Here is a 23,801-nt window from a genome sequence, read left to right on the forward strand (position 1 = left end):
CAGCCCTTCTGGCACCAACAACCATGCCACGTTCAAAGGCACTCAAATCACCTTTCTTCCCCATACTGATGCTCGGTTTGAACTGCAGGAGATTGTCTTGACCATGTCTACATGCCTAAATGCACTGAGTTGCCGCCATGTGATTGGCTGATTAGAAATTAAGTGTTAACGAGCAGTTGGACAGGTGTACCTAATAAAGTGGCCGGTGAGTGTACATGATCGCTGTGATCATCAGTGTGCTGAGAATTCAGGTGGCTGAAGCACAGAAATCTGCAGAAAGTCTCTGTATATTATTTGCTTAGTGGCCGGGGTCAGAACTGCAGGATCTTTAGATATTTATTTTTATTTATTTTTAATTAATTATTTATTTATGGGGGGGTCTTCCCAGTGAATTTTCATTGACTGTTGTGTTCTGTGATGAATATTACACTTCAGCAGTTTAGTTTCTAGAGTTACTATATCTGTGGATTACATTACACCAGTGATGGAGAACCACTAAAGCAAAAAGAGAAGCTTCCGACATATATATGACCTTTAGGGGTATCGCTGTTTCCTACCCTTGAGCTACAAGAGCATTGATTTTTCCAGCCAAGCACCTTTCCCATTTAGTACTGCTTAAGACCATAGCTGTAATGTGTCCTCTCGCAGCTCTGTCTGAGATTATTTATTCTCTGTGCGGCAGTACTTTTATACTTTTTTTTTTTTTTCCCCCCATAAAAACCAGGGGGAAAACATATCTGTGCAGGCATCAGAAGGCAATCCACAAGTGCAACTATCACAACCCCGAGTCCTGCCTCAACAGAGAATACCGACTCAGCAAAGGCCACAGTTCCAGCAGAGACTTCAGCAGAAGACGGGGCCTGTGCGGAAAGTAACGCTGGGGAAAGGAAGCGTGCAGCAGAACATGCCATATCAGCAGCAGTATCCAGTCAAAGCCCGTCAACTGGCTTCACTGACAGAGTCGCCGTCCCCTCATGTGCTGAACAGTATGCACGGACAGCATCCACCCAATAAGGTACAGCAGAGATGAGCCATTCGTTTTGCTTCATGCCATTAGTAGCCATAGATCTGTTTCTAAGCTAAGTTTGTGTCTTGCGCTGTTGGCAGGTCATTATGCGAGGTAGAGGCAGAGGTGCACTTGGACAGATGGGACGAGGACGCTTGATGCCAAACAAACAAAACCTTCGCGTAGTGGAGTGCAAGCCTCAGCCTTGTGTCGTGTCAGTTGAAGGGCTTTCTTCATCAACCACCGATCATCAATTGAGAAACTTGCTGATGTCGGTAGGACCAATTCAGGTAGGTCACCCTTTGGCGCCAGCCTTTGTCCGATCGAAATGTCTGACTCCGCAGAGATCGAAACATTTCTTATTGAATGTTAATGAATTTGCAGACAGTCCTTTAGTAAATCCTTAGGAGTGACCTACGACTACATTGTCACGGTGCATCAGCATCATGGTTCTTATGAGATGGCAGATTGCATCTACACGGTAATAGCATGGCTTATTCTATGTCCACACGTACCAATTTTACACAGCAAATCCTTGATCAATCTGCAACAAATTCTACACATCACATAGCAAAAGGTTAAATCCACCCTGATTCCCTGCAGAATAAAATGACGTGCTGAGAAATTTCGGCTGTATATTTTCTTTTTCCGCAGCACCTGGGTAAGATTAGTAGACCTCTTGTGCATTCGACCCCTACTGGGATAGGCAGCAGATTTTCCACTCGCAAACCCAGACGTAAAATGTGACCAGTGTGGACAAACCTAGAACAGGTCCGTACCCCCCCCCCCCTGTTATTTTAGATGTCGCATGGTTGATGTCACATGGTTTGGCCTTGTCTTCCTGTGACATCACAAGTGGGCGCCTCTGTAAAGTATATCCCTCAGTGTATGGCCCATTATCAGGGGCATACACTAAGGCTGAGGCCCCACATTCCAGTACCGCAGCGTCTTTTGTTGCAGATTTTGCTGTGGTTTTTTGAGCCAAAGCCAGGAGTGGATTGAGTGGAAGGTAGAAGTATAAGAACTTCCTATATATTTCACATTCCTTATGTAGCCACTCAAAGAAACGCAGCAAAATCTGCAACAAAAGAAGCTGCGTTTCCGCAACGTGGAAGTATTCTCTGGTGGCTGAGATCACTATACCAAGTCTGTGCCGTGGCTAGTTACCATACTTGTCTCTGCGACTAGCTTGGAGTACATCTGAGTTTTCTATGCTGTTTCCATAAAAATAATAGTATTTCGGAGTTCAAAAACTACATTGTACACTGTTTCTGGAACTCCTACACGTGCTGAGCTGCATTATTTCTGTAGGTCGCATTACACAACTTTGGTTCCAGTTTCCAGCCTGCTGTGCAGTTTCCATGTTTCAGGCCTCCTTGGAGATGGGTATACGGCTCTCAGCCATGAAAAGCTAAGATGGGAATACAGTTTTGCGCTAGATTACTAATCTAAGCTACTAAACTCGCTGTGACATATGGTCAGTGAGTTCCAGTCAGTTATCTCTGCAAAGTAGCTCCATAATGTACAGCCCCATATAAATCCCGTGCTGTGCTTTAAAGCCTCGTCACATTATTTTGGGATTTATGGCTTTCACTGCATTGCTGAAAATATGGACTCCGGAAAGTCATGAAATAAAACTAAATCATAACTCATCAAACAGGACATTTTGCCAATGTACTGAATTTTCCTCCATTTCCGTCTTTTAACACAGGGCGTAATATATGTTGTTTTTGTATTAGAGCCCAGAAACTCCCTTTAAGATGTATTCTGCGCAGAAGCCGTCACTTAGCCATCTTTTATTATAACCAGGGTGCTGGAGGAGCCATCACAAATTAATAGCAGATACGGATTGAAATAGGGGCCAATAATAATAATAGAATTTATTTATTCAAAACCAAAATATTCCGTAGCACTTCACAAATCATAGGGTTCATTTACATACAAAATGAGACGTCACAGAGAAATGAATCCATTCACACAATAGGAGTGAGGGCACCGATCACAAGAGCTTACAATCTATGAGGGCTTAGAATATGAAACACCAGAAGTTATTGTCTCTCTAGAGAGTTGTCTTAGGCTATTTGCGCATGACCTTCTCACTGGGAAACGCAGTACATGTGTGGGTTGAATTTGTGTGTGAAATGACCCTCACTACATCATAGCGGGTTATGAGCCAGCGAGCCCCAAATGGCCCAAGTGCTACTGTACCAAATGCTGTTTAGTGGCCATTCCGTGCAGCAGAGACGTGGCTGCGTTGGGTTCTCTCTGTAACACAACTCGCTATGACTGAGCATGGCCATGTGCCGATATCGAAGTAAGAGAACTCTATAGAGAGGGACAGTAAATCAGTTACTAGCCTGTCCAAAGGGGTTGTTCACACGAATTTGACACTGAATTTGAGGTAAAAATCCGCCTCCCATTCATTTTGATGGGAAGCGGCAACTGATTTTTTTTTCGGCTATCAGAAAAAGTAAATGTCTCGCTCGTTTTTCAGGCACTTTCCACTTGAGAACCCCCATTAAAATCAATGAGAGGCGGAAAATACACCATTACTGTCTGTGTGGACTTTGGCCCTGACCAATAAAGGTAAAATGCAGTGGCATACTTAGGGCGGGTTCACACGTGCGCCCGGTCTCCACATTCAGTTTCCGCCTTCTGCCCAAGAAACTGGACAGGAGACAGAAAACGGCAGCCAATTTTCAAACCCATTAATTTGAATGGGTTTGCAAAGTGTCCGTCCGTCAGCGTTTTATGTTCTCTGTGGCGAAACCGGTTTTTTTTTTGGTTTTTTTTTTTGGGGGGGGGGGGGCATGCCAGGTTTAAAAAAAAAATAAAAAAATGTTTCGCCGTGGAGACCACAAAACGCTCACGGGCAGACACTGTCTGCCGGGTTTCCGTCTCCTGTCAGCAGAAGATGGAAACCTGGAAGCGGACATTGGGGCAAAGATATGAACCCACCCTCATATGTAGCCTATGTAGCAGATGTCCGAGACAAAAGAAAAGTCATTTTGGATTTCACCCACCCGATCCTTTATTCCTTTTAGGGGCCTATTCCGCCATCCGGACTGCAGTATGTGCACGCTTGACCAAGCTGAGAGCAGTAGTTGTATAGCCATTTTTAGTTCTCAGGGGGACGTCCAAACATTAAGATATATAATCAGTCTTGTGTCGGAAGCTCTTTATAAAGAGCGTAGCTTTGCGATCTTTTGTTTGTGTTCCTAACTTTCAGTGCAATTGCCATAGTCCATGGAACTACCAAAGTCAGTGTAGACCATGATGGCAGATCCATGCAATAGCAGATATTTCAGTAAATGTGATCATTCTTATATTTTGGTGCCTTTCTTTAAGAAGATGTGTCGCTTATATTGTATACATTACTATGGAGCTATAGCACAACCCAGTGGCAGTATTTAGGTTTCTGGTTATAGCAGTATCAGGTGTGACCAGAGCTTATAATACCATCTATCCATACTGGGGGTTTCCTAGTGCAATGAAACAACTGCAATGGCGGACTCTGTAGAATGAAATGCTTATGTGATCCAGCAAAGAGTATGTTCCTATAGAAGTCCCAGTACGGGACATCATTCTATGGAGCTCGGAGTCCTCCACATTGCGGGACTACAAGTAAGTAATAGTGTGTAGGTGCTGGGTTATCGGTCTATGAAAAATCAAAGGAATTGTCCAGCAGGTAAAATTTTTTGCAAGGGTCATAGTATATAAAAGAAATAAAACGATGATACCTCTCAGATACCCTCAGGTACCTCACCAATCCCCCTTTATGCTGATCTTTACCTCCTAGTCTCCCTTGGTCATTTCTCGTGTATCGAGACCAGCAAGAGGTGCCAATACATTTGTGTCTGAGAATTTGGGGAAGGGGGGAAGATGGAGGGTTACATTTAATCGACCCTTTTCCAAAAAAATGGCTCCCTTACCTGGTGGACAGCCCCTCTTAATACATGTTCACTGTGTGTATTGACATTGATCTGGCGTTGGCAGTAACATACTGTGTACTTTCTCAGCACGTGTTTTTGGAACCCCAGAGACAGATTATCCTACAGTAAGTTTTGTGAATAGAGATTAAGTCGTCTGATTTATTAGATTAATTTGTTATAAGGCTGGCTTGTAAAGTCTAGACCAATGGTGATCTTTTTGACTCGTATACTGGTTGTCTAGACTTCCTCTACATGGGAGCCAGATTTGTTACACCTTGTAGTTTTCTGACGTACAAGGCATAAAGTTGCAAATTTTGTACCAGAATTTTTGTGCAAATTGTGACTTTGTAACCTCTGCACAACTGTCCCAAACAGAGGGCATGGCAAAGGCGTGCAGGGGAAGGGGCCATCAGCGCCACCAGATTTATGGGCTGGCATACGTTTTCCTCTAGTGCACCATCCAATGGCTCCGGGGTATGAAGAGTTGAACGAAATAGAAGTATATGTACATATACAGCAAATTGTAATGGTGTTATACATATGCACAATTTTATGATGGTATTGGTCAGCATATGAAGGCCCTAAGTGGTGTGTGCAGGTTACAAAAAGGGAACCAAAGGTCTAGATTTTAGTTGGAGCCCCGATCTGAAAGGGACACTAAAGAAAATTCAGGGGAATAGCCTGCAGAACGTCCTGTAATATCCACTTCTCTGAGATCTGGATTTTCTCTAGGAGACAACTATTTTGTCATCTCCTTCCATCCACAGTTTAATCCTAGTGTAGGAGGTCTGGGAGATGTGGTACGGTTTAGTATGGGATTTTTTTTATTTTATAGATTTTTTTTTTTTTTTTAAATCTTTAGTAGAAAATAGCCTGCCCTCCGCTGTGGCTATGCAACTTAAACCCTGCAATTGTGGGTTGATTTTTGAGGGTCTTTTCCCTCTCATTTCCAGATTTAGTGTCCCTTCAATGTTTTAAGTTGTAAGCCATGGCTGCAAAATATTCGGTTTGCTCCTGACGCTGACCAATTGCACACATTTATCTGTAAAGGTGTGATGTCCTGTAAAATATTTATCCTCTATCCCCTCCTATTTCTGAGAGCGAGGGGTGTTTTACCCCCTGTTGCAGAGGGGGCTTCTGAATGTAGCGCAGTGCCATTCATTTAAGTGGGTGGTCCGGAAATAACCAAAGTACAGCTCCTATTGAAATGAAAGGAGGGGTGGGGGTGTCTCTGTCCACCATTGCCACATTGACCTCAGGGGTAAACACCCCCTGTTCTCCAGATCAGTGGGGATTTCGGTGGAAGGACCCGCAATGATCAGGAATAGAAGGTAAATATTTTTCATGGCATAACCCCATCATATATACAGTATAGGACCTATGACCCTCAAAGTATAGCTTTGTCATCTTTAAGAATATGGACATGTTTTTTTTGTTTGTTTTTTTTAACTATTCTGGAGGTGACTTATTTTGCACGGCAAAGACTATGAAGAGACAGACATGAAATTTCTTTTAAATTCCCCCCAAATTATCAAATTTTAAGTCTGACCACTGAGACCTTAAAAGGGTTTTGCAGTTTTTGCTTCTTCTTTTATAATATATCCCATTGCAACCGATAAGTCAATATAATACCTGCTTGGGCTTTGTAAATGGTTGCACTTCTGAGTTCAGTTTGCGGGTCAGGTGATGTCTCATTCAGTGTGTCGTCTTATCTCCACTGATGTCTTTTATGGTTCCCATGATTCCTATGAACAGATTTGCAACCCCAGGATGTCCCAAGTAATACCCCATACAATGGTCTAGTTCTAGCTATCCTTCTATGGCGCATGCCTGCTCTTCCTCTACCACTCATGGCCAGTCCCTGTTTGGTCAGTCTTTGCCACTATCTACCTATTGCTGCCACTTTTAGTATTAAATTAGTAGTTATGTCTGGGGCTGAGACCTCAGCGATGCCCCATCTGTATAGATCTGTTTATCTCCACCTACTGCTGGTGGGTTATGGACCTTCTGTGTACCTAGACTCTGTACATTGATCATGACGGCAGGGATCTCTCATTGCTAGAGATTATCACATATTTATCAGAATTTGCTAGTTTGTGGGAATTTATAAGCCAAATAAAGAACTTTCATGTCTGGGACATTTTGTTACTTATCAATAGTTGTTAACCAGAGAGTTTCTCCTAACTTGCATATGTTCATTGCACACTAGAAGGCTCTGTTCACATCTGTCTCTGAGGTTTTATTAGGAGCCTCCGTTACCAATTCCATCTTTTTTCTTTTTGTGTTTATACCTAGAACAGTGATGGCGAACCGTTTAGAGTCCAAGTGCCCCAACTGCAACCTAAAGCCCACTTATCAGAAAGTGCCAGCACGGCAATTTAACCTTAATACTGTGCAGATCCACAATTGGAGAAAGTTACAGACAGTCTGTAATATCACTTGTCTGCTATAAAACAGATACTGTGTGATATTAATAGTGAAGGACCCACACACAGTACAATCTGCTCCACATTGGCCCATGCTTAGTACAGTTTGCTCCACATTGGCCCCACACAGTACAATCTGCTGCAAAGTGGCCCCCACACAGTATAATCTGCTGCACAGTGGCCTCCACACAGTACAATCTGCTCTACAGTGGCCCCCACACAGTATAATCTGTTCCACAGTGGCTCCCACACAGTACAATCTGCTCCACAGTGGCCCCCACACAGTACAATCTGCTGCACAGTGGCCCCCACACAGTACAATCTGCTGCACAGTGGCCCCCACACAGTACAGTCTGCTGCACAGTGGCCCCCACACAGTACAGTCTGCTCCACAGTGGCCCCCACACAGTATAATCTGTTCCACAGTGGGTCCCACACAGTATAATCTGCTGCACAGTGGCCCCCACACAGTACAATCTGTTCCAAAGATGGGTGCCACAGAGAGGGCTCTGAGTGCCACCTAAGGGACACGTGCCATAGGTTTGCCATCATGGACCTAGAAATATGAATAAAGATCTATTTTAGGAGTCAATACTGCAGACATCTTGGCAGTACTCAACAGATTCTGGAGTTAATGATAACCATCAGATTATGGATCTGACATAGAAACTGGAAGCTTCAAGGCCAATGTGAGCAGAGCCTAAGTTATATAAACTGTATATACATCAAGGTCATTTTAAATTGTCCTTTGAGCGATTCTATGTAGAATGGAGTTATTCTACTACTTTCATTCAGAATGAATGTATGTAAAAAATTGTATTGCATTTCTATAACTGATCCTAAATTACAGCCTGTGTGAACATCAAGAGCAGCATTCATAATTGTGCAGGCTTCAGAGCTGAAATGTCCAAGCAACCCAGTGTCTGCTATAGTCATTGGAATTATGGGAAAGAAGATGTATGTCCTGTACCCTATACTAGGGATGTGCCTGATGGCAGAAGTATGGAGTGCAGCTCTGGGTTGTAATACAGGCTGTAAGTATGGATGGATAAAGCTGTGAATTTATAGACTTACTCAGCTTACGTTTATGGATTTAAAGCAAATACAATAAAATAATGTTTTACCACGAAAAGAAAGGAAAACCAAAAAGACAAAGTACTTGTCTCCTTTACACCAACCCTAAGATCTCAAATACGTAAAGTACTTAGAAAAACATGTCAGACGAAGTGGCCAGCCGCCTCACTGACGTTAATGTGTTTGGATTGATGGACATTGAGTAGATTCTGCTTGTCAGGAGACAATATCCAAGTTACTTAACAAGACAACAAACACATCAGTCTTCCAACTGAATAGTAAAGTCAGAAATACGGCAAAATGGAATTCCTTGCTTTTTTTTGCAAACTGTTTTGTACCCACCGCTCATTACTTTTCTGTCTCTCTCACGTATGATGGCGTATCGGTGCGGTACAGTCACTTTATAGTTTACATGGGATCTCTATCTGGAAATCTGTCTTTATGGGAATGCCAAGTTTTGCACTATATGTCTTTCCCTGTTTCTTCCTGCACATCAGCTACTTGCTGTGCAGGGAATTACAGCATAGCACCTTTAAATTAAAGGGGTTTTCTAGAAATCTTTGGGGGTCACACACGGGGACTCCTGTGAATCAGCTGTTTGAAATGGCAACTCTTTGAGCGCCGCTTTTCTTCACAAGCCATGCGATGCCATTGGACACATGGCATGATAGCAACTCAGCCCCAGTCAATTGAACCAAGCACAGCCGCTATACAAATGTACGGCGCTGTTGCAGCACTGACCTCGATCATGCGTCCTGTTAAAACAGCTGATTTATCTGGGGGCCCGGATCTCGGACCCCTGCAGATCTTTAATTGGTGACTTGTTCTAAGAATAGGTTATCAATTATAAAGTCTGGAACACCCCTTTACTTGGGCCCGCTACAGTTCACAGGTTGTTTGCCAGTGCTGGGCATACGTGTCTCATCGCTAGGTATCCAACTGCTCAGACTTCCATCGATCACAAGCTCAGGGGTTCTGGAGTCACCATGGAAGCACTCGTTCATTTTATGGGACTGGCCAAGGTGGCTGAGTAAAGCGCTGCCAGTCCCAAAGAAGCATATGGAGTGGTGGCTGAGCGTGTGCATCAATGTTCCATTCACAGAGAGCATTTAAGGACTCCTGTTCTGTGTTCGCTGGGGGTCTTGCTTAAAAGAAAGGCCTTCTATCTTTTAGTAGGTTTTTTCTACGCAAATTCTTAATGTTTGGGTCACTATTTAAAGCTTAACTCCACTCAAAGTCTGAACGTACTCCCACCAGCCAAAGACATACACTGCGTGGACTGAATATTTGGGGTTATTTTAATATACCACAGAGTAGTTGGTAGGTCACATCATGAAGTCTAATCGTGTACGTCTGTAGGGTACCCAAACCCCTCTGACACCACTTAGATGTCTTTGTTATTAGGCAAACTGATCTTTATTGTAGTGACCCTCTGCTTACAACGCCGTGTCACTTCCAATTACTGAAATCGTTGTTAAGAATTAGGTCGGGAACACTAAAAATCACCATAATCCCATTGTCCCACCCTTTGTGGTGGCTTGAGAACGTGGCCACATGAAGCTTTGTGTCTTCTAAAAATGTTACCTGAATGCCGCCCTTCTAAAGATACCCCACTGAATCAAGCAGAGGCCTTAGCAGTGCTGGCACAAACTACCTGCCATGCTACATAGAAAATTCTACCGCCACAGGTATATAGTATTTCCTATTCCATCTACCAAGTAGCTCATGCCATAGGTTAGGATTACAGAGAATGTTATGTACTATCATGACATATGTATGCCCTAAGCTGTTGTCTTCTTGTTACCAAATTTCCTGCCATCTAAATATGAGATGACTCTGCTTCTCCTGCCTGTCTACACAGCAAAGCTGGAAAGTGAGTGGTCAGATAATGTAAGCCCAATTTTTGAGCTTCATTGACCAGAGTAAAAAAAAATGGCAACATTTTTTGTTCTATATACAGTTAATAATTCACAAATAATACAATGTTTTGTAATAAAAGCTTTGTCTTAATGATTACTCCTCTTTTATGGTACATGCCTCTTAAAGTCCTTTTAAAGGATGTATTAGGGATACCTAATACAGTTAAAACTTTCCATACACATTAAAGGGATTCTACCACTAAAGCAACATTTTTTTTCTAATTACCACGTTGGAATAGCCTTTAGGGCTAGTTCACACGGGGACATGGATGCTGACATTGACAGCGGATTTCGCGGCCAAATCAGCGTCCATACAATGTATCCCTATGTGAACTGCTCGCTTTTTTTTTTTTCTGCTAGCTCGCTAGCAGAAAAAGAAGCGACATGACCTATCTTTCGGGCGGAAGCTGCACGCGCTGAGCCGCGGCTTCTGCCCAGCCGCAGCGCCCTCCATGTCGGCTCATTCATTTGAGCCGACAGCGGAGGTGAAAGCCGCGACCATCGGGAGCAGTTCACATAGTGTGGAAATTGCATGGACGCTGATTTGGCCGCGAAATCCGCTGTCAAAATCAGCGTCCATATCCCTGTGTGAACTAACCCTAAGAAAGGCTATTCGTCTCTTACCTTTAGACATGGTCTCCTCTGTGTCGTTCTTTAGAAATACCGGTTTTAACTGGTATACTAATGAGTTCTGCAGCAATGAGGGCGGGCCCCAGCGCTCAGACGGCGATGGGCGCGTCCCCACTGCTGCCCGAGAGCTCACTCCAGCGCCGCCTCCATCTTCAGCTGCAACCCTGCCTCTTCTGTCTTCCGTCTCGGTCCAACTTCCGACGCCTGCGCAGTACGCTCCTGTATTGAACTGCAAGAGCGCCCTCCCAAAAATGGCCAAACAAGTATTCTCCCCCCCCCCACAATAGCTGTCTGTGTATGGCCAGTCCTACAGTCTTGAGTAATCCACTAAACCAGGGGTAGGGAGCCTTGGCTCTCCAGCTGTTGCAAAACTACAACTCCCAGCATGCATACTCGCTCTGCTGTTCTTGGAACTCCCATGGAAGGGATTGGAGCATGCTGGGAGTTGTAGTTTCACAGAAGCTGGAGAGCTGAAGGCTGCCGGCTGCACTAAACCATTCCCCTTTTCTGCTGGCTATGACATGGCAACTGTAGGATCCTTAGGCTATCCTCACTGACACCAAAGTTTTCAGACTTTTAGTGGAGTAAGGCTGAACACTATGTCAGAAGAGGGTTTTCTTCTTCTAGAAGTCTGCTCTCCGCTGATACATGGGCAAGGCGATGTTCCTCTCACTGTATTCCCATATGTTGTATGTTACGTGATAGCTAAACCATTCTGTTTTGTAACTTTTAACAGGCCAGACGAATTTACTACGTACGGAGACTGCAGTGACTTAGTTAGGACCCGTACCTGTAAGACTAATGTCGTTGTGAGGATAAGTTACTAGTAAGATGGTTCGGAGGAGAGCTCCTGTGGCCGGCCATGCCAGCTTGCTTCTTCTATGGTCTGTCTTGTATGTTCTCCAGTGTAGCACTTCACCATACCTGTTGTGAAACCTACAGCAGTTTCTCCGTTCTGTTTATTCACCGTTCAGTGCCTTCAGCCATTCACTATTGGCGAGGGCATTAAAAGTATTCTGCTTCATAGTCTGGTGAGACGGTCTCCCTGAATAATACATGCTATATGGTGTGCCGTATACATACTAGCAAGGAGGTAACCAGCAACGTTCTAATACAGCTAAAATGGGAGAAAAAATAGAAGTAATAAATAAGTTAATAAAAATGTTTCCCAATAATACAGTGTATGTGATCGTATTCCTCTTCATGTAGTTTGAGGTCATAGCCATTGAGTATACACTTGACCACTAACCATCGGACCTCTCTAAATCCTTTGATTAGAATGAAGTGGTGGTGGTCCTAGGAAAGACCCATGCCACAAAACCTGCCAGATGAGAAGTGTTAGCCCCTGACCCTTTCCTACACCATCATTTTACTGTAATGATTGGCTATCCTGATGACATGACCCCATTGTCTGCCCATAAAGAGGACCTCTACCTACTCCAACTCTTACCACCTCCCAATAGGCACGGTTCCACTCATTTAGGTACAGTTGGATTTTTTTTCTCTCTAGCCCCCACCATTCCTGAGCGATCATTGCTGTTATTTTCAGCACAGTTATGCTGTCTGTCAGGTGGGTGGCCCAAGTCTTTCTACACCAGCCCTGGACCGCCCACTTGACAGTAGAGACCTGAATTGTGCTTAAAATAACAGGTTGGTTTGGGAACAGTGGGGGCTAGAGGAAAAAAATCTAACTGTGCCAGGATCAATGGAAGGGCAGCTATTGTATGATGCAGAAAGTGAGAGGTCCTCTCTAAACTCATTTTTATTTTTCTGGAAATGCCATCCAATTGCATGGGGCCTGACCGACCTCCCTCATTGGCGTCCCCCATATGTCCACTTTGGTACGTTTCAAATTTGCCAGCTTTACTGGATTGACTTGAGTTCTTTGCACCCTTTAGTAGACCGGAGCTGAATCCATACATACGGTAGCTATATACGTAGACAGAGGCAGCTTCCCGCCCTTGTTGAGCTACCATGGCACCTTCACCATATCATCCGCCTGGTGATAGAATGGGCGGATGGCGGGTGATACCTGTTATGTAATGGAGGTCTTATGTTTGTTTTTTTTGTTTTTTTTCTATTTCCAGTGATTCATTTCATTAGTCTTATGACAAGTCTAATGCCGTTTCTTTTGCATTGTTAAGACATAGATTGTCACCGTCTTGTATTCTTTACCCATGATGTAAACTGGAGGAAGTTCTTTTGCACATTGAAGAGTTGTAAATGGTTTAATTTTTGCAATAAATGAGAATTGCAAGTAACTCCTTTGTGTACGTCATTACTATGACCATGTCATACTTTCTGGTGCTATACTATGCAAGGTGTCGGGGACACTGCACATAGGGGGGGACTCCAAGCTGGTCTTAATAACCCCTTCCTTGCTGGAGTTTGGGCCTTGTTTATGACAAAGTTCATGCATTTTCATACATTAGACGCATTCTCTGGGGTCCATGTGCCTGAACAGAAACCTACACCAGCAACTTGCTGGCATAGATTTCAGGTGGCCATGGTTCCTTGCAACTTTTTTTATGGCTTGTACTCCATTTTTTGGGGGCACAGACCCTGAGAAATCAGCCCCATGTGATTTAGCTAAAGGTGCCGCTATAACGCATGGTGTGCTTGCATGTATAGGAGGGAATAGGGAGGTATAACAGTGTAGCTACCTTTTTGAGTTTACAATATTTCTCTAAAATGATCAGTGAAGGTTCTCTCTGCTGGACCCCATAAAATGGTTATCCAATTCCAAATATTTAATCTTTTGTACATGGAGATCTCCCATAAATGAGACCCCACAGCAACACAACCCGCCTGTATGCAGTCCAAGACTAAACCAGGTAGGACCCCTACTTTTACTACTACTTACACCCTCGACTACCTGCCAATAGAATATGGAATAGGTGACTAGGGGGTTGTCAGAAGACGAGAAGGAGCAGCTCACAGGCTCACCACATCTTTAGCTAGAGTCCAGTCAATGTCCATTTAGCTGCAAATACTGTAAATACATGAATGCTCACCCAGGAGAGGGGTATAATCTGTAGAGATGAGCGAACAGTGTTCTATCGAACACATGTTCGATCGGATATCAGGGTGTTCGCCATGTTCGAATCGAATCGAACACCACGTGGTAAAGTGCGCCAAAATTCGATTCCCCTCCCACCTTCCCTGGCGCCTTTTTTGCACCAATAACAGCGCAGGGGAGGTGGGACAGGAACTACGACACTGGGGGCATTGAAAAAAATTGGAAAAAGTCATTGGCTGCCGAAATCAGGTGACCTCCATTTTAGACGAATAGTGGATTTCAAATCCGGGTCATATGAGAATGTGAACTTTGTGACTATGAGACAGGGATAGCTGTACAGGCAGGGATAGCTAGGGATAACCTTTATTTAGGGGGGAATGTTATTAAAAATAACTTTTTGGGGCTCTATCGGGTGTGTAATTGTGATTTTTGTGAGATAAACTTTTTCCCATAGGGATGCATTGGCCAGCGCTGATTGGCCGAATTCCGTACTCTGGCCAATCAGTGCTGGCCAATGCATTCTATTAGCTTGATGAAGCAGAGTGTGCACAAGGGTTCAAGCGCACCCTCGGCTCTGATGTAGCAGAGCCGAGGCTGCACAAGGGTTCAAGCGCACCCTCGGCTCTGATGTAGGAGAGCCGAGGGTGCACTTGAACCCTTGTGCACCCTCAGCTCTGCTACATCAGAGCCGAGGGTGCGCTTGAACCCTTGTGCACACTCTGCTTCATCAAGCTAATAGAATGCATTGGCCAGCGCTGATTGGCCAATGTATTCTATTAGCCTGATGAAGTAGAGCTGAATGTGTGTGCTAAGCACACACATTCAGCTCTACTTCATCGGGCTAATAGAATGCATTGGCCAGCGCTGATTGGCCAGAGTACGGAACTCGACCAATCAGCGCTGGCTCTGCTGGAGGAGGCGGAGTCTAAGATCGCTCCACACCAGTCTCCATTCAGGTCCGACCTTAGACTCCGCCTCCTCCGGCAGAGCCAGCGCTGATTGGCCGAAGGCTGGCCAATGCATTCCTATGCGAATGCAGAGACTTAGCAGTGCTGAGTCAGTTTTGCTCAACTACACATCTGATGCACACTCGGCACTGCTACATCAGATGTAGCAATCTGATGTAGCAGAGCCGAGGGTGCACTAGAACCCCTGTGCAAAGTCAGTTCACGCTAATAGAATGCATTGGCCAGCGCTGATTGGCCAATGCATTCTATTAGCCCGATGAAGTAGAGCTGAATGTGTGTGCTAAGCACACACATTCAGCACTGCTTCATCAAGCCAATACAATGCATTAGCCAGTGCTGATTGGCCAGAGTACGGAATTCGGCCAATCAGCGCTGGCTCTGCTGGAGGAGGCGGAGTCTAAGGTCGCTCCACACCAGTCTCCATTCAGGTCCGACCTTAGACTCCGCCTCCTCCGGCAGAGCCAGCGCTGATTGGCCGAAGGCTGGCCAATGCATTCCTATGCGAATGCATACTTAGCAGTGCTGAGTCAGTTTTGCTCAACTACACATCTGATGCACACTCGGCACTGCTACATCAGATGTAGCAATCTGATGTAGCAGAGCCGAGGGTGCACTAGAACCCCTGTGCAAACTCAGTTCACGCTAATAGAATGCATTGGCCAGCGCTGATTGGCCAATGCATTCTATTAGCCCGATGAAGTAGAGCTGAATGTGTGTGCTAAGCACACACATTCAGCACTGCTTCATCAAGCCAATACAATGCATTAGCCAGTGCTGATTGGCCAGAGTACGGAATTCGGCCAATCAGCGCTGGCTCTGCTGGAGGAGGCGGAGTCTAAGGTCGGACCTGAATGGAGACTGGTGTGGAGCGATCTTAGACTCCGCCTCCTCCAGCAGAGCCAGCGCTGATTGGTCGAGTTCCGTACTCTGGCCAATCAGCGCTGGCCAATGCATTCTATTAGCCCGATGAAGTAGAGCTGAATGTGTGTGCTTAGCACACACATTCAGCTCTACTTCATCAGGCTAATAGAATACATTGGCCAATCAGCGCTGGCCAATGCATTCTATTAGCTTGATGAAGCAGAGTGTGCACAAGGGTTCAAGCGCACCCTCGGCTCTGATGTAGCAGAGCTGAGGGTGCACAAGGGTTCAAGTGCACCCTCGGCTCTCCTACATCAGAGCCGAGGGTGCGCTTGAACCCTTGTGCACACTCTGCTTCATCAAGCTAATAGAATGCATTGGCCAGCACTGATTGGCCAGAGTACGGAATTCGGCCAATCAGCGCTGGCTCTGCTGGAGGAGGCGGAGTCTAAGATCGCTCCACACCAGTCTCCATTCAGGTCCGACCTTAGACTCCGCCTCCTCCAGCAGAGCCAGCGCTGATTGGTCGAGTTCCGTACTCTGGCCAATCAGCGCTGGCCAATGCATTCTATTAGCCCGATGAAGTAGAGCTGAATGTGTGTGCTTAGCACACACATTCAGCTTACTTCATCAGGCTAATAGAATACATTGGCCAATCAGCACTGGCTAATGCATTGTATTGGCTTGATGAAGCAGTGCTGAATGTGTGTGCTTAGCACACACATTCAGCTCTACTTCATCGGGCTAATAGAATGCATTGGCCAATCAGCGCTGGCCAATGCATTCTATTAGCGTGAACTGAGTTTGCACAGGGGTTCTAGTGCACCCTCGGCTCTGCTACATCAGATTGCTACATCTGATGTAGCAGTGCCGAGTGTGCATCAGATGTGTAGTTGAGCAAAACTGACTCAGCACTGCTAAGTCTGCATTCGCATAGGAATGCATTGGCCAGCCTTCGGCCAATCAGCGCTGGCTCTGCCGGAGGAGGCGGAGTCTAAGGTCGGACCTGAATGGAGACTGGTGTGGAGCGACCTTAGACTCCGCCTCCTCCAGCAGAGCCAGCGCTGATTGGCCGAATTCCGTACTCTGGCCAATCAGCACTGGCTAATGCATTGTATTGGCTTGATGAAGCAGTGCTGAATGTGTGTGCTTAGCACACACATTCAGCTCTACTTCATCGGGCTAATAGAATGCATTGGCCAATCAGCGCTGGCCAATGCATTCTATTAGCGTGAACTGAGTTTGCACAGGGGTTCTAGTGCACCCTCGGCTCTGCTACATCAGATTGCTACATCTGATGTAGCAGTGCCGAGTGTGCATCAGATGTGTAGTTGAGCAAAACTGACTCAGCACTGCTAAGTCTGCATTCGCATAGGAATGCATTGGCCAGCCTTCGGCCAATCAGCGCTGGCTCTGCCGGAGGAGGCGGAGTCTAAGGTCGGACCTGAATGGAGACTGGTGTGGAGCGACCTTAGACTCCGCCTCCTCCAGCAGAGCCAGCGCTGATTGGCCGAATTCCGTACTCTGGCCAATCAGCACTGGCTAATGCATTGTATTGGCTTGATGAAGCAGTGCTGAATGTGTGTGCTTAGCACACACATTCAGCTCTACTTCATCGGGCTAATAGAATGCATTGGCCAGCGCTGATTGGCCGAATTCCGTACTCTGGCCAATCAGCACTGGCTAATGCATTGTATTGGCTTGATGAAGCAGTGCTGAATGTGTGTGCTTAGCACACACATTCAGCTCTACTTCATCGGGCTAATAGAATGCATTGGCCAATCAGCGCTGGCCAATGCATTCTATTAGCGTGAACTGAGTTTGCACAGGGGTTCTAGTGCACCCTCGGCTCTGCTACATCAGATTGCTACATCTGATGTAGCAGTGCCGAGTGTGCATCAGATGTGTAGTTGAGCAAAACTGACTCAGCACTGCTAAGTCTGCATTCGCATAGGAATGCATTGGCCAGCCTTCGGCCAATCAGCGCTGGCTCTGCCGGAGGAGGCGGAGTCTAAGGTCGGACCTGAATGGAGACTGGTGTGGAGCGACCTTAGACTCCGCCTCCTCCAGCAGAGCCAGCGCTGATTGGCCGAATTCCGTACTCTGGCCAATCAGCACTGGCTAATGCATTGTATTGGCTTGATGAAGCAGTGCTGAATGTGTGTGCTTAGCACACACATTCAGCTCTACTTCATCGGGCTAATAGAATGCATTGGCCAGCGCTGATTGGCCGAATTCCGTACTCTGGCCAATCAGCACTGGCTAATGCATTGTATTGGCTTGATGAAGCAGTGCTGAATGTGTGTGCTTAGCACACACATTCAGCTCTACTTCATCGGGCTAATAGAATGCATTGGCCAATCAGCGCTGGCCAATGCATTCTATTAGCGTGAACTGAGTTTGCACAGGGGTTCTAGTGCACCCTCGGCTCTGCTACATCAGATTGCTACATCTGATGTAGCAGTGCCGAGTGTGCATCAGATGTGTAGTTGAGCAAAACTGACTCAGCACTGCTAAGTCTGCATTCGCATAGGAATGCATTGGCCAGCCTTCGGCCAATCAGCGCTGGCTCTGCCGGAGGAGGCGGAGTCTAAGGTCGGACCTGAATGGAGACTGGTGTGGAGCTATCTTAGACTCCGCCTCCTCCAGCAGAGCCAGCGCTGATTGGTCGAGTTCCGTACTCTGGCCAATCAGCACTGGCCAATGCATTTCTATGGGGAAAAGTTAGCTTGCGAAAATCGCAAACTGACAGGGATTTCCATGAAATAAAGTGACTTTTATGCCCCCAGACATGCTTCCCCTGCTGTCCCAGTGTCATTCCAGGGTGTTGGTATCATTTCCTGGGGTGTCATAGTGGACTTGGTGACCCTCCAGACACGAATTTGGGTTTCCCCCTTAACGAGTTTATGTTCCCCATAGACTATAATGGGGTTCGAAACCCATTCGAACACTCGAACAGTGAGCGGCTGTTCGAATCGAATTTCGAACCTCGAACATTTTAGTGTTCGCTCATCTCTAATAATCTGCTGCCAGATGCCTCCATGCTGAAATCCAGCTGCTCAGTCCATACTCCTTGCTAACGCTGCCGGGCGGAGTAGAGTCTGGATAGCCCCATACACATTAGCTAACCGTATACTTATCTAATCCTAGATCTACAAATGGTAGATCCCATACTTACAAAATCTGCCGCCTTCTATTCTTAGGATTGGTCATCATGGAAAACCCTTTAAGTCTCCATCTGGACTCTCGAGAAAAACTTAGATTAGGTCACCAATATCCGATCAGTAATGTTCACTGTAATTAAACTTCCATTCAAGTAAGGGAGCTGATCTGCAGGACTCGGTCTGGCCACTACACAGAGAACAGCGCTGTCTGCTTTTTCCCCATTCTCTGTAATATATATATATATATATATATATATATATATATATATATATATATATATATATATATATATATATATATGTATATATATATATATATGTATATATATATATATATGTATATATATATATATATGTATATATATATATATATGTATATATATATATATATGTATATATATATATATATGTATATATATATGTATATATATATATATATGTATATATATATATATATGTATATATATATATATATGTATATATATATATATATGTATATATATATATATATGTATATATATATATATATGTATATATATATATATATGTATATATATATATACATATATATTACAGAGTGATTCAGAAGTCTCCATAAATGGCAACATGATGAAGTGAGTGATCCCAGTAAGTGGCCACACCATTCACTATACAGGTCTATGTCATGTACTGTAGGGCTAGAGATTATTCACTGGAGTGGGGCTTTAAAGATCATATAGATATGCCATAAATATCTGATGGTTGAGGCTCCCGCTTCTAGGACCCACACCTGTTAATAGAATGAAGGCTCCCCGACCCCATATTGCATGGTGAGATGGTACATGTTGTTTTCTCTATTGAACTGTCATTTCTCATATCACTACATCAGTGGGCGATACAAGCATAAAGGAACACCTAAACTGGGGTTCGGTGCAGGTCCTGGGGGTGCAACCTGCAAATATTAGACATGTAAGTCATATCTTGTGAATATGGCACAAAATGTCCAACATAGGAGAATGCTTTTAAAAACTCATACGGACATGGTTTCTGCAGAATATGCACAAGGACAGAAGGACATCGTAGCAAGTGGTCTGAAGTCTTAGGATCCCAGGGGCCGCTCCATAGGATCACAGTGACCAATCCACAGACCTGGAAATAAGATTTGCTATAATATTATGCAAGGCAATTGAAATGTCTACACAGGTAGTGTCCCAGATCTCAGACACAAGGGCCTGGCCTTAATATCTCTGAAATACTGAAATGAGATGAAATTGGGTTAGATGGAATAACTAATTTTGGAGAGTATAAAGTCTAAATTTCTCAGCAGGCGCATTGATGGTTAAAGACGATAGGGACAGGAAGATGGCTGTGTTGTGTGTGATGTAGACGGCTGATTTCCAGGATTTTCTTATAACATGCATGTATTGTATGGAATTGCATGTATTAATTTTCAAAAGAAATTTTATGACCGTAAAATGCCCAAATAAGGTTTTTGTGGACCATGCATATTATGTAATTGGTGGGGGTCCAACATAAAGGACACAAGTGAATCAATAATTTGGGAAGGCTGCAGCCTCTCTGGCAACATAGTACAGCAGTAGCTCAGTCCCATTCAAATGAATGGGGCTGAGCAGAAATACCAAGCATACCTCCTACACGTGCTGGAACTTTCTGTGGTCTGGGGCTATGATTGACCTCATTGGCCTCTGCCTTGCCTATATGTGTAGTAGACATGACATGAGTTGCAGAAGTTAGTCTTCACCCATGAGACGGAATAGTGATATGACTGCATAGACTGATGAGAAACATGGCATAGGCCTTGCGACTTTTTAGCATTACCAACAAATTCTTCGTTTAGGTTTGGCTTGAAGCCCACTTCATGTATTATTGAAGAACGTTTGGTCTTCAGCTGCTTTACTACATCTAAGATTTAATACAAATCTCCTTCTGCAGCAGCAAACCTCGGATGCCATATATCCCATGTCCCGTGGTGCACCCGCCTCATCTTTGTTTTTACTTTTCTTGCAGAATCTTCAGATGTTTCCCCATCAGAGAAAAGCCATAGCAACATTTGAGAATCCTCACCACGCGTCTCAGTTTCAGCAGCGGTTCCACAGGTAGATTTTGTTCAGCTTTTTCCACATTTAGTACAACTTTTGGGTGTTTTATATTTCACATTCGGTGACTGGGAAGTCTTAGTAAGAAAGGTTCATTAAAGAGAAACTCTGGCACCCAGATGACAAGTCTCCTTTTTGAGCCCTCTTCTGAAATGATGTGGAAATTAAAGGGGAAGTTCCTCTAATGACACTTATCCACGATCATAAAGATAAGGGACAAGTGTCTGATCACCGGTGACCTGCAAGTGCCGCCGTATGTTCACTCCAGTCTATGGAGCTGATGTTATACATTCGTTGCTGACTACTGCGAGTCTTGGTGGTCAGGCCCTATATCCCTTATATGTCATTAGAGGCACAAACCCTTAAAGGAAATGATACCTGTTTATTCCTCTCCATTCCAGCACTGAGAAGTAGTGACTATCCTCTGTGGAGGAAAACTGGAAGTGCAAGTTCTAATGGTATGTCATCTATAAGCACCACTAGTAGTATTGCAGATTGGCAGGTATCTATGTTGGTCTAAAACTAAAAACTGGGTATGTGACCAGCATGTGTGGCTTGTCACTACATTAGCTAGACAACCCCCTTCCATATACTCCCATCTCTATTGATTAAGGCCATATGTCGCATGGTCTGCCTTATATGTAAAGGGAAATTGCTACTGTCAAAATGCAGCATGTTATAGAGCATGAGGAGCTGAGAAGAATTATGTGTATAGGATTATAGGAAAAAATACAGTATAATGTGTCATCTATCTATGTAAAGCTAGGTTTATATCTGCGGGGGAGTTTCCACCTAAAATCGGCGGGATGAAAAGTCCTGCAAGGAGGTATAAAACCAGCAAACCACATTATAGTCTATGGGATCGGCTGGCTTTTATTAAGCCGGTCTTTCAGTCCCTTTAGAGCCATGCGGACGCAAACAATGGAGACCAGAAAGCTAATGTGAACCTAGCTTTAGTCTCTGCTTTTCTATGCTTAGGTCCGCTTCTATTGCCACTGCCACCTCCTGGACTCACTCACCGCTTCTAAAGATAGAAAAGTAGAGACACTACAAAGGGACTGTTCTATTATAGACGCTGGTATGACAGGCACATCTTTCACTTTTAGGGGCTGCAGGAGGAAGCCACATGGCAATGAATGGAGTGCTCTGGCGTTCCATTCACAAGATGGCTTTAAGAGACTTTTGGTCTCCGTCCTCCTGATCGATTAATTGTCATCTATCAGGATCGTTCATCAGATCAATTGCAGTCTGACATCTGCAAGCTCTTCCACGTCACAGGCCATGTGTGTCACGTTCCTCGGTCACTTAGCCTGCTCGCAGGTCATTCCAAGTCAATTGCATGGCTGGACTGTGATACCAATGCTGCGGCCTTATTGCCAGGGGGATCCTGGATGTCAGACGCCATGCTAATCTTCAATTGATGAACCATCCTAAGATAGGTTATCAGTTATTAAAGGGGGTTTCCAGCCCCAAATGCAATTTTGATACTGTGGATAGGTCAACAATATGTGATCTGTTGCGGTTCGACATCCGGATCCCGCACAGTTCATCTGTTTTAGCTGCCTTTGGGTGCCGGAAGCTGTTAATGGAGGTAACTCAAGTAATAGGGGGATGGTGCTGCAGTTCACTAAAACCATCGCTATGCAGTGGATGGGGCTGCGGCAGTGTTCCTATTACATGAATACATGCTACATGCACCATCCATCTTATAGAGCAGCTGCCACCACCTATGAGGATAGGTCATCACTATGATACAGTCCTATGATAAGGCGTTTTTAGGAGGAGGAATTTGAGCCAGTTTCCTGACCACATTCCTGACCAAAAAACTCCATGTGAACGCAGAGATTCAATTTGGGGCTAGAAAACCCCTTTCAATATTCCAAATGTAAGATTTTGTTCACATTATCCATGGTTGTATATCAAAGGTATATGTCTGGCTTCATCCAATGTTCACAGAGCAAATGAAAAAATGCTGTGCTGTAATTTTTCTATAGAGATTTTTTCTTTTATTTTTTAATGGTGTTTTGTATAGTTTCCAGCACTTGCAATGTTGGTGCATTCTATGTTGATGGAGGCCAAAAAAACACTCTTGGTCTCCACTGGGCAAATGTCAGCCAGTGGCTACTATTATGTCTTTGTAGCTTTTCAGGTACATAGGCAGAAAGATTTCACTTAACATAATGTGAACACAGGCTTAGGCTCCATTCAGACCCCATTTTATCTATCCATTCAACAAATGCAAAGCACTGACATCAATGCATGCAGGCAGACGGTCGACCATTTACATACAGTAGAGATCAAGGTTTTAAATAAATGTCTCCATTTGTTTTTGTTTTTTTCTTTTTGGACTGACCCTAGAATGGTAGACTGTTTTTGTGTGGACAGAAATAGATCCATTATTTTCTAATACTGATGTCTATGTAAATGGATAGTTATTAGAGATGAGCAAGTAGTATTCGATCGGATGCCTCGCCGCCATAGGTATGCGTGTAAGTGGCCGAACACCAAGGGGTTAAACGCATTGTTGTTTGGCCGCTTACACGCATACGTATGTCGGTGAGGTATTCGATCGAACACTACTTGCTCATTTCTAATAGTTATGTTTGCATATATATATATATATATATATATATATATATATATATATATATATATATATAATTTGCATCTGTAAAAAAAAAAAAAAAAAAAAACATGGTCTGAATG

General features: G+C 44.4%; 1 protein-coding gene and 1 long non-coding RNA gene across 2 annotated transcripts in view; both read left to right on the forward strand.

The window, feature by feature from the left end:
* Window positions 1-23,801, forward strand: part of LOC142200886 (uncharacterized) — a 615,073-nt gene that overhangs the window by 575,720 nt on the left and 15,552 nt on the right. The gene's annotated exons all lie outside the window — the stretch shown is intronic.
* The window catches only part of RBM33 (RNA binding motif protein 33), an 89,418-nt gene that overhangs the window by 59,969 nt on the left and 5,648 nt on the right, over window positions 1-23,801 (forward strand). Inside the window, exons 16-18 of the mRNA XM_075271517.1 lie at window positions 725-1,015; window positions 1,108-1,296; window positions 21,007-21,095. Of these exons, the coding sequence (XP_075127618.1) occupies window positions 725-1,015; window positions 1,108-1,296; window positions 21,007-21,095 (569 nt within the window). The remainder of the gene's footprint in view (window positions 1-724; window positions 1,016-1,107; window positions 1,297-21,006; window positions 21,096-23,801) is intronic.

This window comes from Leptodactylus fuscus, chromosome 4 (genome assembly GCF_031893055.1).
Source record: "Leptodactylus fuscus isolate aLepFus1 chromosome 4, aLepFus1.hap2, whole genome shotgun sequence".
Lineage (NCBI taxonomy): Eukaryota > Metazoa > Chordata > Amphibia > Anura > Leptodactylidae > Leptodactylus > Leptodactylus fuscus.